Here is a 17,085-nt window from a genome sequence, read left to right as displayed (position 1 = left end):
TAATCGTTTGGAAGAAAGAAAGGAGGCAAAACGAGCAGGAAAGAAATATAATGGGGGTATCTGCGAAAGCCTTTAGCGGCGACGTTAGGGTTTTAGCGGCGACAACCTTTGAGGGAAAACTCAACGCCTTTTTTTTCTCATTTCCTACGGTTGGATGAAAAGCAGATCGAACGGACAGGGTTCATTTGACGCGGATCGATACTGTATAAGAATTAGCGGCGACGCCTTTAGCAGCGACAACCACTATTATCGGCGACATATAACGCGTCAATTACGTGTCGCCGCTAATACTTCCCTTTCTTGTAGTGTTTGTAGTAGTGAAAGGGAAATGTCCGACTTTATCGCGTTGCATCTACTGAAGTTTGTTCGCACTATCTATTTTATGATCTTACACTAATGTTTGGAGAATACTTATATACTCTGATTATCTTATGGATAATGAATGAATGATTTTGATTGTTGTAAAATTAAATTTTTATTTAGTATTTTTCGAACGTTAATTTCACATATATCAATGACAAGACTTGAACTCTCGACATGAGAAATAGAGAAACACCTGATACAGCTTGAGACACTAAAATGCCTGTTTTGGTTGTTTTGAAGCTAGTGAGGGTATTTAGCTATTATTAAACCTTAAAAACGAACTATTTTCTTGTCTCTCTCAAATTACTCAACATTTATTAATCCCAAATAGTTGTATTTTCTTCAACTTCGTTGCATTGTAAATATTATTATCAGTAGTGGAACTTTAGGTAATATGCCCCGCTCCTGATTTGGATCTTATATATAAATCTCGGTGTGTTTATCTTTAATTTTATTTTTAGGAATTATTGTTGATTCTCATAATATATTAGTGATTTTTCTTTTGACTAAAGTTGTTATTTTATTATCAAAGTCATTTGAAGATCAGGATGTTGGGACATTTCAGTTTGGTTTAATTTTACCAATATTGGCAAACTTTGCTTGGAAAAAATATTTATTGTTGTTCACTTATTAACTGTTTTATCAACAAAGACGGTGGTGGTGTAGTGAACCTTTTAATTTTATGTTTTGGTAAAAAGAAGTTTCTATATTGTTTGCAATTTAATCAATATATTGATTTTTATTAAATAAAAGATCACTAATAGACATTTAACATGAAAATCTTGTTTTTTAAAATATATAAAAAGACATAGGTGTAAACTTAATAAAATAATATTAACGAGGCGTTAGTATGCAAAGTTATACATGATTCGAATTACAACATTATTATTTCTAATTAAATTCACGACCATTAATCATGTCAAGCAAAGTATACAAATTATGTTTAATTACTTGGTTTGATATATATACTTAATAACTTAAATCAACAAAATACAATAATCAAGATTACAAGTAAGTACTGGCCAACTATAAATTAAATATGTAACATACAAATATATTTTTAAGCACTAAAAGACAATAGACAGAAACCATGTATTTTACAACATTACAACATGTGATTATCAAAACTTCAATCATGTCAAAGAAAGCTATACAAACCCTCAAATTATTTATTATTATTTTTCCCCTTACTTAATTACAATATGAAGTTCATGATTGTATGTATGCGAGAACACAATTTTCCTAAAATAAAATTAATTAATTTATCCTTTAATTTAATAATTCATATTAATATCATAATATGATCATTATTAAATTTGAACTTATTACCTTACTTTCACTAGTATGGTGGCCGGCCGTGAGCCCAAGCAAAAGCTTCATGGTTCATCTGTCCACCACCATTTGGGATCAAATTCGGCTGCATATTATACCCTGCCATCGGATTCTGATCACCCATTCCGAGTTGCGGTGGTGATCCACCGCCACCTAGCCCAGGTGTCACGCTATCCGCTTCCTCCTCTTCCTCAACCGGGAGTCTTTCATAGGTAGCGTTGGAGAACGTGGCGGCTATGACCATCACTGGTCCTGATGCTACCAATGATCCCACCACGCTACCACCCACAACCTGGCCCTGGCCTCCAGATAAATATATAGTGAGCCCGGTGGATCCAGGTGGTGCAGGACCCGGTAAGAAGGCGCCGGTTAGGGATAAAATCTCGAACCGGCCTTGTAGAGCCATGACTGAGCCAGGTGCCGAAGGTTGTCTTAGGGTTACGTTCATGACTGTGCCGCTAGCACTCATCACACACACACCGCGTTGTCGTTTTCGGCTAAATTGAGCTATACTTTCTGCGATATCTGTACCACTCGCTACCTCCATGACGTGGCTGCGGAGGGCGTTGGGGCTATCTCTGGTGACGAAAATCGGTGGTTTTGGTTTGTTTTTGGACCCCGGAGGTCGGCCTCGAGGCCTACGGTTAGAAGGATCGATTGCACCTTCTCTGGGATCATCGCTGTTGTTGTCTCTTTCATCTTCTTCACTTCCTGTGGTGGCATCGTTCATTGAGATACCCAGATCTGGCTTCTTGATGGCCTGAGATGATGTTTCTACGCCGGCCACGTTGACCGGGCCGGTCCACCATCGGTTAGACATGATATTGATGTAGAAAGATGGAAATAGTCCGATGATCAGAGCTAGCACTCAAATTAACTGGATTGAACTATTTTGTGTATAGAAGCAAATAAGTCTGGAGCTAGCTTTGTGAACTATTCGTTTGGTGGGTTTGGGTGTATCTATCAAAGGTTTTATATTTTATAACAAGTTGCTTTCTCCCCCTCCCCTCCCTCTCTCCCACCCTCTCTCCCACCCTCTTTAAATACATAGATATATACTTTAACCTTGTTTTTATCTAAAACTAAAGACTGTCTTTAGGTTTTGGTTGGTGGTGTATACTACAAGGTTTTATAATCTCTCTCTCTCTCTCTCTCTCTCTCTCTCTCTCTCTCTCTCTCTCTCTCTCTCTCTCTCTCTCTCTCTCTCTCTCTCTCTCTCTCTCTCTCTCTCTCTCTCTCTCTCTCTCTCTCTCTCTCTCTCTCTCTCTCTCTCTCTCTCTCTCTCTCTCTCTCTCTCTCTCTCTCTCTCTCTCTCTCTCTCTCTCTCTCTCAAATATTAAAAAAAATATTTGACCTAATAATTTTTATAATTAATTTATATAAAAAGAAAATCTCACTTATTATTATTAATAAGTTGAAGAATTTACTTATTATTATCAATATATATATATATATATATATATATATATATATATATATATATATATATATATATATATATAATAAGTTGAAGAATTTACTTATTATTATCAATATATATATATATATATATATATATATATATATATATATATATATATATATATATATTACTAACTTTTTCATTTTTCTTTTTAAAATTGACATAAAAAAATAATCTAATATATTTTGAACAAATAAGTTGAAAACAAAATTTTATAATTTAAAGTTTTCTGTTAACAAAATAAACTTTATCTCGACATCCAATGATATATTATTAACATGATAGTTTATTTGTTTGATATAACATTTTTAAAAATATAAAACAATATAAAATTATACTTATGCGACAACAATAAAATTTATTAATCATAGTATTAGATAAAAATTGAATATTTATGAGAAGTTTAGAACGTCAGACTCTTATGAGACAACAACAAAAATACTAAAAGTTAACATAAATAAAAATCTATAACGTCAACTCTAAAGTAGAAGTATGGAAACATTGGCTTAGCCTTTGTTTTATGTGGCCTAAGCAACGGCCAAATCATATATGATCATCGAGTCTTCAAGGAGAGAAGAAGTTAATTGTAACACCTGGTTTTAGTAATGCTCTAATTTCAAGACATCGGGCGGAAATTCAATAAAGTGATGGTATTTGGATTCAAAGGAATAGGGTTTAAGCCTCTTTCGGATGTTGGTAATGTGTGATTAAGTAATTAAATCCCATGATTTGTGCCTTGAAGCGAAGGGTAAATTTGGAAAGGTGATATATTGGGTTTCTTGTATAAATTAAGGATTTTAGTTCGATATGTTTTTGGTCCATAGTAACTAGATAAGATTGTGGGGCTCTTCAATACATTTCCGTACATATAAAGAATGTTGAAAACGGAGTTGAAGCGGAAAAGTTATGGTTGTTTGAAGTTGAGTTGGAAAATGGGAGCCCTGCACTACGTAGGGTGTACTCTAAGTATGTAGGGCATAATCGATGAAGGTTGGGACGTATTTCTAGTAAGCTATACAGGGTGTAGCCTGTGGTACGCAAGGCGTAACTGCACAAAGTAAAAACCTTAATATCGGGGTTTTGGGCCATATTTAAGGACTGTAATGTGATATCCTCTAATTTTCAGAACCAATTAAACTTTTCTTTACGCTTTAAAAATCATTTCTAAAATGTTAAAACCCTAAGGATATCATAATCAATACAGATACATAAGTTAAAGCGTAAAGACATGATGGTCTTGAATACTATTGCAAGATGTTTCTTAATCACTCAACATCCTAATCAAGTTCTAATAGCTTAAGTCTTGATACACGTGATATATCTAAACTAGGTGGGTCGGGTTAGGGAAACCTGGTGAGATACATAGGGATTTCAATCCCACGATATTGATATGATAATATTCCTTAATAATCAAACCCGCAAAACCAGTTGTTTACTATTCTATATCCATATAGGCTTACATTTCTACATATATATTATTTGCGATCCTCACAAAACCTAGTCCAAGATTAATAAAGAGAATTATCACCCCGACGAATCGTTTAAGGTAAGGGTTTGACTACATAGCTAAGGGATCCCTTGGTCGGTGTAAGTCTAAAGGCACCCTAGCCTTCAGAGTAATTTGATGAATAGGGTATTACCTTTCATCTACTTTTGTGGGATATGAGCCTACACTAACAAGATAATTCCCAAGACAACCTAGAATGGTCAAGTGTTGTGATCCTATTCTGAGAGATGACCAGACATACCGCTAACAGTTGCCCGATCGGGACCCATTATGTTTGGTCATCTCGTATGGAGCTACCATACATCGACACCTGATAGTGTTATGGACCAGAACTTTAGTCTTTGTTCTTAGGTTATGCACATGCTCCAAATGAGACTACCTAATACGAACTTAAGTGAACTAGGTATCTTCAATAAGTCTAAGTTTATCCTGAGACTAGATTACAGTCTAGAAACCAACTTTTTAACATCAACTCTATTCATGGACGAGACTAACCTATCTTAGTGTATATATTTTTCATAAGAGTATTAGGTATTATTAATTATTTATCTTCTCAATAACTTTACTTTAATATTATTATATAAATTATCTATTTATCCTAACATAAAATAGAACCATATCTAGTTCGCACATAGCCTGTTATATGTCCTAACATATAATCTAGGAAATAAGCACATAATTCACATACGACTTCTAGCAGATATTTAATATTTTAAAAAATACTTGTATTAAATCATATTTATGAAAGAGACTATGCACTCACCCGACTTAGGCGGGTGACTGGTGATATAGGCAGAGTCTCGCCTAACACCTAAGATATTCCTTGATATAACCTAAGTAATATTACTACCGAGTTTTAGTCTAATGATCCCGGAACTAACAATAGTCTAGATCCTCACTAATCCCAAAGTCTACATAGAGATATATCAAGTAGGGATCAGTCAGGAAGGACAGTTGGGAGATAGGATCATTTCGGCATAATAGCTTTTTTGGAATCCAACAACCATGCCAACGCGACCATTCTAGACATTTCTCTTGTAAGTAGATCAATCAGTATAACGACATGAAGTTACTGATAAATATTATTTATAGTTTCATAATAATGACTTATGGCTATAAATATAAGTTACATGGAAAAGACTAGAGTGTAACTTAACTTATAGAGGTTCTTCCTGACAAAAGTTAGGAATTGTATTGGCAGAGCTTTTACTCGCTAGCTATTACTTCTTCAGGGATCGCATGACTTCACCAAAGGCTAAAACTAAGGTAAAATTGGCTAGAATTGAAAGAAATCGAGAGAGAGTGTTTGGGAAGTTGTGGGAGAAAGAATGCGGCTTGGCCTCCGATTTATAGTCATTTTTAGGGTTAACGGCGTGCAAAACGGGTGTACGTCACGCATTTTAAGGTTACGAATCCCCATCCAATTTGGGCCACGTGTCAGACTCTCCATGGCCTGCATTTTCACCATTTAGGAGCATGTGTCCCACACCTAGAATGCACCGCACCCGGCGCAAAATGTATATTTTGTGAATTCCATAACTTCTTTATATGAACTTCGTTTTCAACGTTCTTTTTCTCCATACGTAACGCTCGACGAGTACTAAAACTTTCCATTAGTCTCCATCATCTAAGTTTGATTTATTTGTAGCAATTATTTTTATATGATTTAATGATTTTTCAAAAATCATAATTCTTTCGTATATAGTCTAATTTCGGTGTTCCTTTTACCAAAATTCATATCTTAAAGTGTATTGTGATTTTCATTTTGGTGACTTTACCTAAAATTCGACCATTCTCTTTATACATTTTGATGTTAGTAATTTTTAATTACGCAGTTGATTTTTGTATCTTATAAAATTCATATCCTTTTCATATGAACTCAGATTTCTACGAAATTTATATTTTTGGGATCACGTCGACGTATACTTTCAAAATAATGTATATATATATATATATATATATATATATATATATATATATATATATATATATATATATATATATGTTTTTCAATACTTATTTTTACGATTTATGGACGATTCGACTGATTTTTCCAAATATGAAACTTATATTATATAGACTACAGTGCACACGACTATAGATTATCCTATTCGAGGATTTTAATTCCAATCATTATTATTTATTATGTGTATCCTGAATTTGCGGGCGTTACAATTGTCTCCCCCTTAGGATGATTACATCCCATAATCATCAACAAGATAGGGCTTGTATAATGACTCCACACGTTAACTTTCCATCCTAGGTGATAACCATAACTCTTGTGTCTTTTCTATTGAGTTTCCAACTTTTAGACTACTTGACAGTTGACGGTGCTCCATCCCATACGTACTCTTCCTTTTACATTCGATCTTCATTGGAGGCTCCTGCTCCTCCTAGAATTGACTTAACCTAAGATAAGGTTTTACTTTGACTATCGTAACTGATTGATGGGTCACGTTTTAATGACCTATCATCAAATGATACAAAGGCTAGACTTTGGTCTCTTTGAGTCGGGTCCTCACACGAAGGATAACTTCCTTCATGTTCTAATCTAATATAATCACATTATCATAGGGAGCACTTCTAGCTAAAAACTGCTTAATCATAATGATGACTATGATACTTCAATTAATAGCTTTGATTATCACTTCCTTCGATCTAAAGTCAGATGCTACGTCGAACTTACTTCGTAGATTAGTCGTACTCGATTCGCTTTGACTACTAGGGTCAAAATAGAAATCATCATCGAATCATAGGTAATGATGGAAATAAACAAGAATAAATGCAATCACTAGTTCCATAGTATCTTTTTGACTCCTCCTGATCAAAGTACGAGTCATGTGATTCCTATAGTACGGGTCCACACTACCTTCCACACTTACTCATACTCGTCCCAAAAGTTGTCTCGCAGTTTTCACAAGTAACTATTTCCTAAAGATCACAAAAACAGTTTAACACATATAGATGTGTCCAAGTAATCACATACAACAAATTTCCTAGACTCCACTGTGATATCTTCCATGCATGTCATCAACTGTAATTCAATTTTCCAACCTTGAGTATAAATTCTTTCTCATGTAATTTCCTGCTTACAGGAACCTTATACCAAAATTTATTCTCAATCAAACTATTATGTTGAAATCATAATTTCTTTAGGTCACACAACAACGTTACATAATTATAAATTTTATAACTTTCGAAAATGATTACAACATTTATTCATATATTATACCCCTTATATTGGGCTTCACATCCTATTACTATCTATATTGGATGACTACTTCATATATCGATCAATCGGTTTCCTACTCTTGATTTCCTACAATGGCACTGCTTCATCAAGGATCATTTGGTAGCTTCTACCCTTAGGCTTTGCTGGTGGGATCCTTGGGGTTTGCTTCTCAGCTTTTAGGAACTCCGCCTTCATGTTCCCTTCTTCTCTGTAAGTGAAGCAAGCTTTTCCTTTTACTGTGCATTTTGAAGAGATATGGCTCGACTTCTTGCTGTAACACCGTAAAAATTTAAACAATTTTTCTCATTTTAAAAACCATATAATTTCATTCACATCCACATTTTAAAACATTGTATCATCATTATCTTAATACAAAACCCCAAGATCAAAACATATGAACTCCAGTGTGCGTGTGTACGAGTCATGTCGGCGCCTTCCTACGATCATCGCTGGTACTTGAAACACAACACATAACACTGTAAGCATAATTGCTTAGTGAGTTCCCCAAAATACCACTCTTACACATATTAGCCACTCGAGGCTATAACTCTGTTGACCCTCTGGTCAATGTGTCTCAGTGGAACCCTCCAGTCCCAACTCTCTATGGGCCCTCTGGTCATAGCTTTATGGACCCATTGGTCCTACTTTGTATACTCTGAATCATGTATATCACATATCACAATAAATCTCAACACATATATAACATGCAATTGTACTAGCACGTAACTCTAAAATACACTGTCACATATCTCTGTACCACACTAGGTAAAGTATAGTGAGAAGACTCGCCTCAGATGTCTCGGTAAATCTCTGACTTGGTAGAAATACGATCTAGCCTCCTCCTAATCACATAAAGTAAATATTCTCAAAAATATAACTCTCGGGACTAGACTCAACCCTCTCTAGGCACCCTTATCAGGCAAAAGACCATTTTACCCCTCTTTCAGCTCAAAGGCCACATTGTTGACCAAATCCTACAAGTCAACAAAGTCAATGGTCAAACTTTGACCAGACTCGTCGAGTGCAATTGGGTGAATCGGTGAGTCTACACGTGTCCACTAACTCTCCCGTCTCGCTTGGCACGTCGAGTTCCTCCCCTTGCTCGGCGAGTCACACCTGGCATGAATCACGGGGCCACCCCGACTCAACTCGTCGAGTCTCAAGATCAACTCGGCGAGTTCCGCTATGAACTCCAGTCCTCTAATCCCCCTCTGACTCACTGAGTTATTCCCCCAACTCGGCAAGTCCACTCACAGAGTGATTTACGGGAAACCCTAACCCTACTCGCCGAGTCTGCCCTTGGACTCGACGAGGTCATGCCATGCACAAACTCAAATGGCCTCCTGAAGTCAGATCTATTCCTTGGATCCATAGATCTGTGACAACCCATAATTTCTATTCTGTACAACCCTTCAATTCAATATAAGTCAGAAAAGTTGCTGCTAAGTTTCAAACTTTTTGGAACAGGTTTGAGTATTTTAGGATTTACACTTCGGGTGATATCAGGAGAGAGGGTGCCCTAGGGTTTATTGTGAAACACTATTATTCCAAAACTCCAAGAAATTAGAGTTTACTGCCTGAATAAAATATTTACAACCAAAAACCCTAAATCTGAGAGTATATATATATATATATATATATATATATATATATATATATATATATACATACATATATATATATATATATATATATATATATATATATATATATATATATATGACAATTAGTCATTATTTACACGTTTTCCAAATCTCAAGATCCAAATCTAACTTCTCTCTCAAGTATCATCCAAAAGTTTTTTTTCATGATCTTCAATCTAGTAAGTGTTTCTAGCCTTCTTAAGTTGTTATATGACTTAATCTAGTGTTTTAACACACTTCTAACCGTGAAATCATTCCAAAAGGGCCAATCTTCAAGTTTCACCAAGAACACACACTAGTGTTCTTGGACTTTTAGCTCATTTCAAGCTTCAATATAGTAAGTACTTCTATCCTAGAGTCTTATAAAGCTTGTTACATTCCCTTACATCAAGAAATCATCCCTAGAACACCAAGATCAAGGTGTTTACGGTCCAAGAATGTTCTTGGACCGTAAACCCCAATTAAAGGTGCCAAAGTGTCCCTTATCCTTTCATAAGCCTTGGATATTAACCTAGAACCTTACCTTGATATGTTTAGCACATAAAAACCACCAAAATATCTAATTTATATGTGTTTACGGTTTGGGGATCTCCCAAAACCGTAAACACCCCAAAATGTGTTATAAATGACCCATATTCCTTCCTTATGCCTAGAATCTAGCCTAGACTTTTACCTTGAAGTGTTTAGGACTTGAAAACATCAAAATACCATGGTCCATAGGAGTTTACGGCAGCAAACACATGGAGAAATGGTCCATGGTCTGTAAACTCCATTTAAGAGTGTATTGATGCCACAAACACTTCCTAAGGCTTAAACATGAAGTAGGAATGCTTAGAATGACTTAGAAGACTTCAAATCAACAAATGGTCAAAATCTTATGAGCTTACGGCCGTAAACTCAAGGGTTTGCGACCATAAACTCAATAGGTTATGGTCTTTAGGGAGTAAACTCATGAAAGGGGTTCTTTTGAACCCTAAGCTCAATAGCTTTGTCCTACAACACTTAGATGCAATCCTTAGCACTTATAACACTTATATAAAGTGTTTAGCATGTCTTAGGATGTCTTAACTTTGTTAATTAGTTGTTTAAAGGCTAATTGGATACATATATGTACTACTATATGTTAACTAGGATCCTTGTGTGTACAAGCCTTCACTTGGCACTTAGCATCCTACGGCAGTCAATACATCCAAACCACCAACTACAGGTGAGTTCATACCCCTTAATCAATGGTTTAAATGTTTTTTTATGCTTTTATGGGGAGGGGGATACAAGTTGAATCATGCTAGTTATTATATCAATCACATGTGATTAATAAGTAGCATACAAAAGGATTTACCACTCTTTTAGTTGTTTTACCGAACAGATTACTTCAAATGGTTTTCCAAAACATGTTTACTCGTTTAAAACTCTTTGTTAAACTGTCTTACATAATGAATGTTTCTTTTCAAACCCTGTTACAGTTGTGTTTCAAAACAAAGGTTTTCCTTATACTTTAAACTGTTCTCATCAAACAAACTGTTTTTTCAAATCATTTTACACACTGACATCAGGTCATCTTTTCCTAGTTATAAAACTTTTCAAAGGTTTTACAAAACTTCTTTTATACTTTTATATTGTCAATTTCATGTCTATATATGTATAGTTATATAAGTAATGTTTAAAGGACTTAGGAAGACTAGCTCGCTTTACCTCCTTTTCCTCGTTGGGATGTGGCTTTAGGGCATCGGTTATCCATCTGAAGGTTGTCTAAATATTAGTTGTATATTATGTATACATATATAGACATAAAAGTTCTATCAATTAATTCAATACCCTTGGGTAGCAGGGGTATACGTTCATGTTCATACGTACCAGTTATATTACTAGTAAGCTACAATACGCGTAGTTTAGGAAGTTACTAATACTATTACTAGAATGCAGAATCATACCGCGAATCAGTTCATTCATGAGTCTATACATGCTAGATAGAGAGAGAATACACATTACAGCTAGAACACACAGAACATTACAGTACATTACTATACATGCTAGATAGAGAGGGAACACACATTACAACTAGCACATGCAGAACATTACAGTACATTACTATACATGCTAGATAGAGAGAGAACCCACTTTACAGCTAGCACATTCATTACATATACATTCATGCAGTTATGTGAGCCATTAAAGGGTCCCGACACTTCCTGCCATGACCGTTTTTGTATCCAGAATCTCCTTAATTGGGGAGTGTATGAGTTTGCGTATAGATCTATACTGGATTAACTATCTTACACCTTTATGCTCACTACAGTGGGACTTGCAAGTCTACGGGTGCCAAATGTCATTTCTTATGGCGTCTTACATCGTCATTTTACTAGAGTCGGTAGCAGGATATAGGTCGATCACATGTTACTTTAAATTATAATAGATTTAAGGTAGTTAGTACAGTTGTAGTTATTTGATACTACACCATAGTACTATTTCATTTTCCCATTACATTCACATCATGAACATTCACACGATGCACGGTAATGTAGAAACTATATTTTTGGTTAATGATAGTCCGATTTGGGAAAATACACACTTTTACAAGAGAAACAGTCAAATACTAGATGCCTTGGTAGAAGGCTACTTTCAGTAGGAAGCATAGGGTTTTCTAGGATATTCAAAACTTTTACATACTTACACTTCACATTCTTACGAATACTTTCTTACAAATTAAGACACTAAAATACTTATGATCTCACCAACTTTAAAGATGATACTCTCTTTCAAAATAACTTGTATCCTCAGGTCAACAGTAGACAGGTACCGATGAAAGGTTTAGAGATGATGGAGCTCGTTCAAGACTCATCTTTCATTTTGATTTATACTTTAGTGTCTATTATAATTTGACAGAACAAACTTGTATTAAAATTATATTATTAATGCAATGGATGATGTTGTTGCTTGTTTACTACTATTCATTGTTGTGATACTGTACATGACGTCCTCCGCCCCAGAACGTTTCTGCCGTTCATGGTTTTGGGGTGTGACAAGATCTGACATTCCCAAGCCTGATAAACACATAAAGTTCGAATCTTGACACTCATGGGACGTCTAGGAGGCTTCTCTTGGTGATTTAGCCCCAAAAGTAACATCCTTAGCTCAACACCTCCATAGCTCAACATAAAGCAAACTGAGATAAGCTCTTTAGACCACTATGGTTCCAGATCGGACGTCTCAAAGTGAATAGGGGCCATATCTTCACAATTTTCTTCCAATAAAGGTCATAAAACTCAACATTTATGGATTCCTTCAACAAAACAAATAAAGGGGCGATATAATACCTCAAAGATGAAGTCTCTTGCTCGAAATCCACAGATGCACAACCTCCTTGGTCTCCTCTAAGCTGGAAACACCTCCTTCTTGCAAGAATCAACCACAAAGATCAAGAAATGGCTCATATCCTCTCACAAACGCTCTAGCTCCTTTAGGGTTTCTCTTTGGGGTTTGGTAGCTGCAATTAACGGCCCTAAGGGACTTTAAATAGGTCCCAAACCCAGGAAATTAGGGTTTCATTAAACAGCGTGGACTTGCCGAGTCCACTCATGAACTCGCCGAGTCCAGCCATGAACCCGGATAAGAATCCACGACCCAACTCGGGGAGTCTAAGCACCAACTCGCCGAGTCCCTTCACATCCTCCAAAAATAAAAGAATAGAATAATATACCTGGGAGTCAAGATGTTACAATTCTCCCCCACTAGAATCAGACTTCACCCTCGAAGTCTTACTCTACAAACAACTCTGGATGCTGCTCCCGCATCTCTCGCTCCGACTCCCAAGTCAACTCTGACCCTTTCCGATGTTGCCACTGGACCTGCAGCAGAGGCACCTCCATGTTCCTCAGAACCTTGATCTGCCGATCCCTAATCGCCACCGGTCTCTCAACATAGTTCAGGCTCACATCCACTTGAATATCCTCTAATGGCACCACTGCCGACTCATCGGCTATAAACTTTCTTAGCTGCGACACGTGGAAGGTGTCATCAATCTAAACCAATTCTGCAAGTAGCTCCAATCGATAGGCTACCCTTCCTACTCTCGCGGTCACCCTGAAAGGACCAATATATCGGGGCCCCAACTTGCCCCTCTTCCTGAATCGGATCACTCCTTTCTAAGGAGAGACCTTCAGGAGCACAAAGTCGCCGACCTGAAATTCGAGCTCGGACTGGCGCCTGTCCGCATAACTCTTCTGGCGACTCTGGGCGGTCAACAACCTCTGCCTGACCTGCTGTATCTACTCTGTCGTCTGAAGCACGATCTCAGTACTACCCATCACACGCTGCCCTACCTCTCCTTAGCAAATGGGGGTCCAACACCTCCTCCCATACAACAGCTCAAAGGGTGGCATACCAATGCTCGAATGAGGGTTGTTGTTGTAGAAAAACTCTGCCAAGGAGAAGTACGTGTCCCAACTCCCGCCGAAATCCAACACACATGCTCGGAGCATGTCCTCGAGCGTTTGAATCGTCCGCTCACTCTGCCCGTCAGTCTATGGGTGGTATGCGGTACTAAAATGCAGCCTCGTACCCAATTCCTCATGAAATTTCTTCCAGAATCTGGAAGTGAAACGCACATCTCGATCTGAGACAATCGAGATCGGCACTCCATGCCGCGATACCACCTCTCTCACGTACATCTCTACCAACCTCTCTGCGGAAGAGCTCTCACTGATAGCAAGGAAATTAGCGCTCTTCGTCAACCTATCCACAATCACCCAAATTGCATCGACACCTCTCGCAGTCCTCGACAATTTGGTGATGAAATCCATGGTAATATGTTCCCATTTCCACTTGGGAATCTCTAACGGCTGCAACTTACCATGTGGACACTGGTGCTCGACCTTAACCCTGCGACAGGTCAAGCATCTCTCTACAAACCATGCGACATCCTTCTTCATGCAGGGCCACCAATACTCCCTCTTCGGGTCCAAATACATCTTAGTGGCCCCGGGATGGATCGAGAACTTTGATCGATGAGCCTCTTCCATAAAAATGGTACGCGTCCCGCCCACAAACAGTACCCATATCTGACCCTGAAATGTCATAAGCCCCCGACTATCGGTAACGAACTCCAATACCGGCCTGACAACTCGCTCTCTCTTCTGGCTTTCTAATCTCACAACCTTAGCCTGGTCCCCACAAATGGTGTCCAATACCAGAGTCATCACTGTCAATCTCAAACAAACATCTTGCATCGGGGCGCCCTCCGCCCTACGGCTCAGTGCATCGGCTACAACATTAGCCTTGCCCGAGTGGTACAGGATCTCACAATCGTAATCCTTCACCACATCCAACCATCTCCTCTGGCGCATATTCAGGTTGGGCTGATCCATTAGATACTTCAGGCTCTTGTGGTCCGTGTATATGGTACATTGAACCACATACAAATAGTGACGCCAGATCTTGAGGGCGAACACCACTGCCCCCAACTCCAGATCGTGGGTGGGATACCTCATCTCATGAGGCTTTAGCTGTCCTCGATGCGTATGCTATCACATGACCCCTCTACATAAGCACTGCTGCCAACCCCGATATCGACGCGTCACAGTACACTACGAAGTCCTCCATCCCCTCTGGAAGGGCTAACACCGGGGCTTCGCATAATTTCTTGTGAAGTGTCTCGAAGGAGGTCTGCTGCTCTGGACCCCATGAAAAAGCAACACCCTTCTGGGTCAACTTGGTGAGTGGCACGGCGATCTTGGAGAAATCCCTAATAAATCACCGATAATAACCAGCCAACCCTAGGAAACTCCTGATCTCGGTAGGTGACCTCGGCACCTCCCAACTCATCACTGCCTCAATCTTGACCGGGTCGACCAATATCCCTTTCTGGTTAACGAGGTGCCCTAGGAACTAGACCTCTCGCAACCAAAAATCACACTTGGAGAATTTGGCATAAAGCCTCTCCGATCTCAGAACTCAGAGGATCTCCCTCAAATGCTCCTCATGCTGCTCTTTGGATCTCGAACACACCAATATGTCTTCGATGAACACGATCACCGAGCGATCCAACATTGGCCTGCACACTCTGTTCATGAGATCCATGAACACCGCCGGTGCATTGGTGAGTCCGAAAGGCATCACCACGAACTCGTAATGCCCATAACGAGTCCTGAACGATGTCTTCTGGATGTCCTCATCTTGCACCCTCACCTGATGATGTCCAGGCCTCAAATCGATCTTGGAGAACCAAGATGCCGCCTGCAACTGATCGAACAAATCGTCGATCCTCGACAACGGGTAACGATTCTTGACCGTTAGCTTGTTCAACTCCCGGTAATCAATGCACATCCGGTGTGAACCATCCTTATTCTTGACAAAAAGGATAGGCGCTCCCCATGGCGAACTGCTCAGCCGAATGAACCCCTTCCCCAGCAGCTCCTGAAGCTGCGATGATAACTCCTGCATCTCTGGAGGTGCAAGGCGATAAGGCGCCTTAGAGATAAGCGCAGCCCCTGGAACCAAATCGATACTGAAATCTACCTGCCTCTCCGAAGGCACACCCGAAAATTATTCTGGAAGTACATCCGGAAACTCACGCACTATCGGGACCTCATCAACTGACCTCGGTCTCTCTGAATCAACCCTCGCATCCATCACATATGCTACAAATCCCCTACAGCCCTGTTGTTGACTTTGTCTTGCTCTGGCGGCCGAACAAAATGTTGACCCAGAATGTGTACCCTCGCCATACACCGTAAGAACTCCCCCACCGGGGTCTCGTATAGTCACCAGCTGTCTCTCGCAGTCGATGACCGCTCCAACTTTGCTCAACCAGTCCATGCCCACGATGACACAGACATCTCCCATCACAATAGGAACTAAATCAATCGGGAACTCAACGCCGAAAATCTCGAGTACACATCCTCGGATCACTTCAACGGCATACACTGTCCTCTCGTCAGCTATGGAAACTCTCAGAGGTCGACTCAATGCCTCTCGACTAATACTGATGTGCTGACTAAAAGCCAAAGATACAAAAGACCGACTCGCACCCGAGTCAAATAACACCAAGGCAGGTACATAATTCACAAGAAAAGTACCTACGCATAACATAAAATAAACACAAGATCCCAACAACAAAATAAATACAAGAAAGGATACATACCAACCACGACGTCGGGCGCCGTGCGAACCTCCTCTGCAGTCAACTAAAAGGCTCTCCCTCGTGCCTTCGGTACCTCGGCCTTCACTGGCCGGCTCTCAGTAGCTCTGATAGCAGCAGGGGCAGATCCCTGAGGTGCTCCATGGGCTGTCCCTCGCAATTATGGACACTCTGCCTTGCGGTGTCCGGTCTGGTTGTAGTGAAAGCATACTGCAACCCCCTTGGGGCAATCCTTGGCCATATGCCCCTCCTTGCCACATTTGTAGCAATCCCCCGCTCTACACACCCCCATCGTGGCTCTTTCCGTACTTGCCACAAGTGCGGCCCTTCTGACTCCTAGATCTCGAATCAGCGGGCTTGGCCCGCTTGGCTGCCGGCTGAGACTGCGCCGGTCGTCGATCCCTCCCCTGA

General features: G+C 39.2%; 1 protein-coding gene across 1 annotated transcript; it reads right to left on the bottom strand.

Annotated features, from left to right (window-relative positions):
* Window positions 1-1,420: 1,420 nt before the first annotated feature.
* On the bottom strand, window positions 1,421-2,713 carry LOC145074299 (AT-hook motif nuclear-localized protein 20-like). Its single transcript, XM_079020702.1, has one exon. The coding sequence runs from the start codon at window positions 2,513-2,515 to the stop codon at window positions 1,703-1,705; it is 813 nt and encodes a 270-aa protein (XP_078876828.1). The 5' UTR covers window positions 2,516-2,713; the 3' UTR covers window positions 1,421-1,702.
* Between the last annotated feature and the right edge of the window lie 14,372 nt (window positions 2,714-17,085).

Source organism: Lactuca serriola, chromosome 9 (genome assembly GCF_051521515.1).
Source record: "Lactuca serriola cultivar US96UC23 chromosome 9, Lser_US96UC23_V15, whole genome shotgun sequence".
Lineage (NCBI taxonomy): Eukaryota > Viridiplantae > Streptophyta > Magnoliopsida > Asterales > Asteraceae > Lactuca > Lactuca serriola.
The sequence above is the reverse complement of the archived record's forward strand: the minus strand, read 5'-3'. Positions and strand labels throughout refer to the sequence as shown.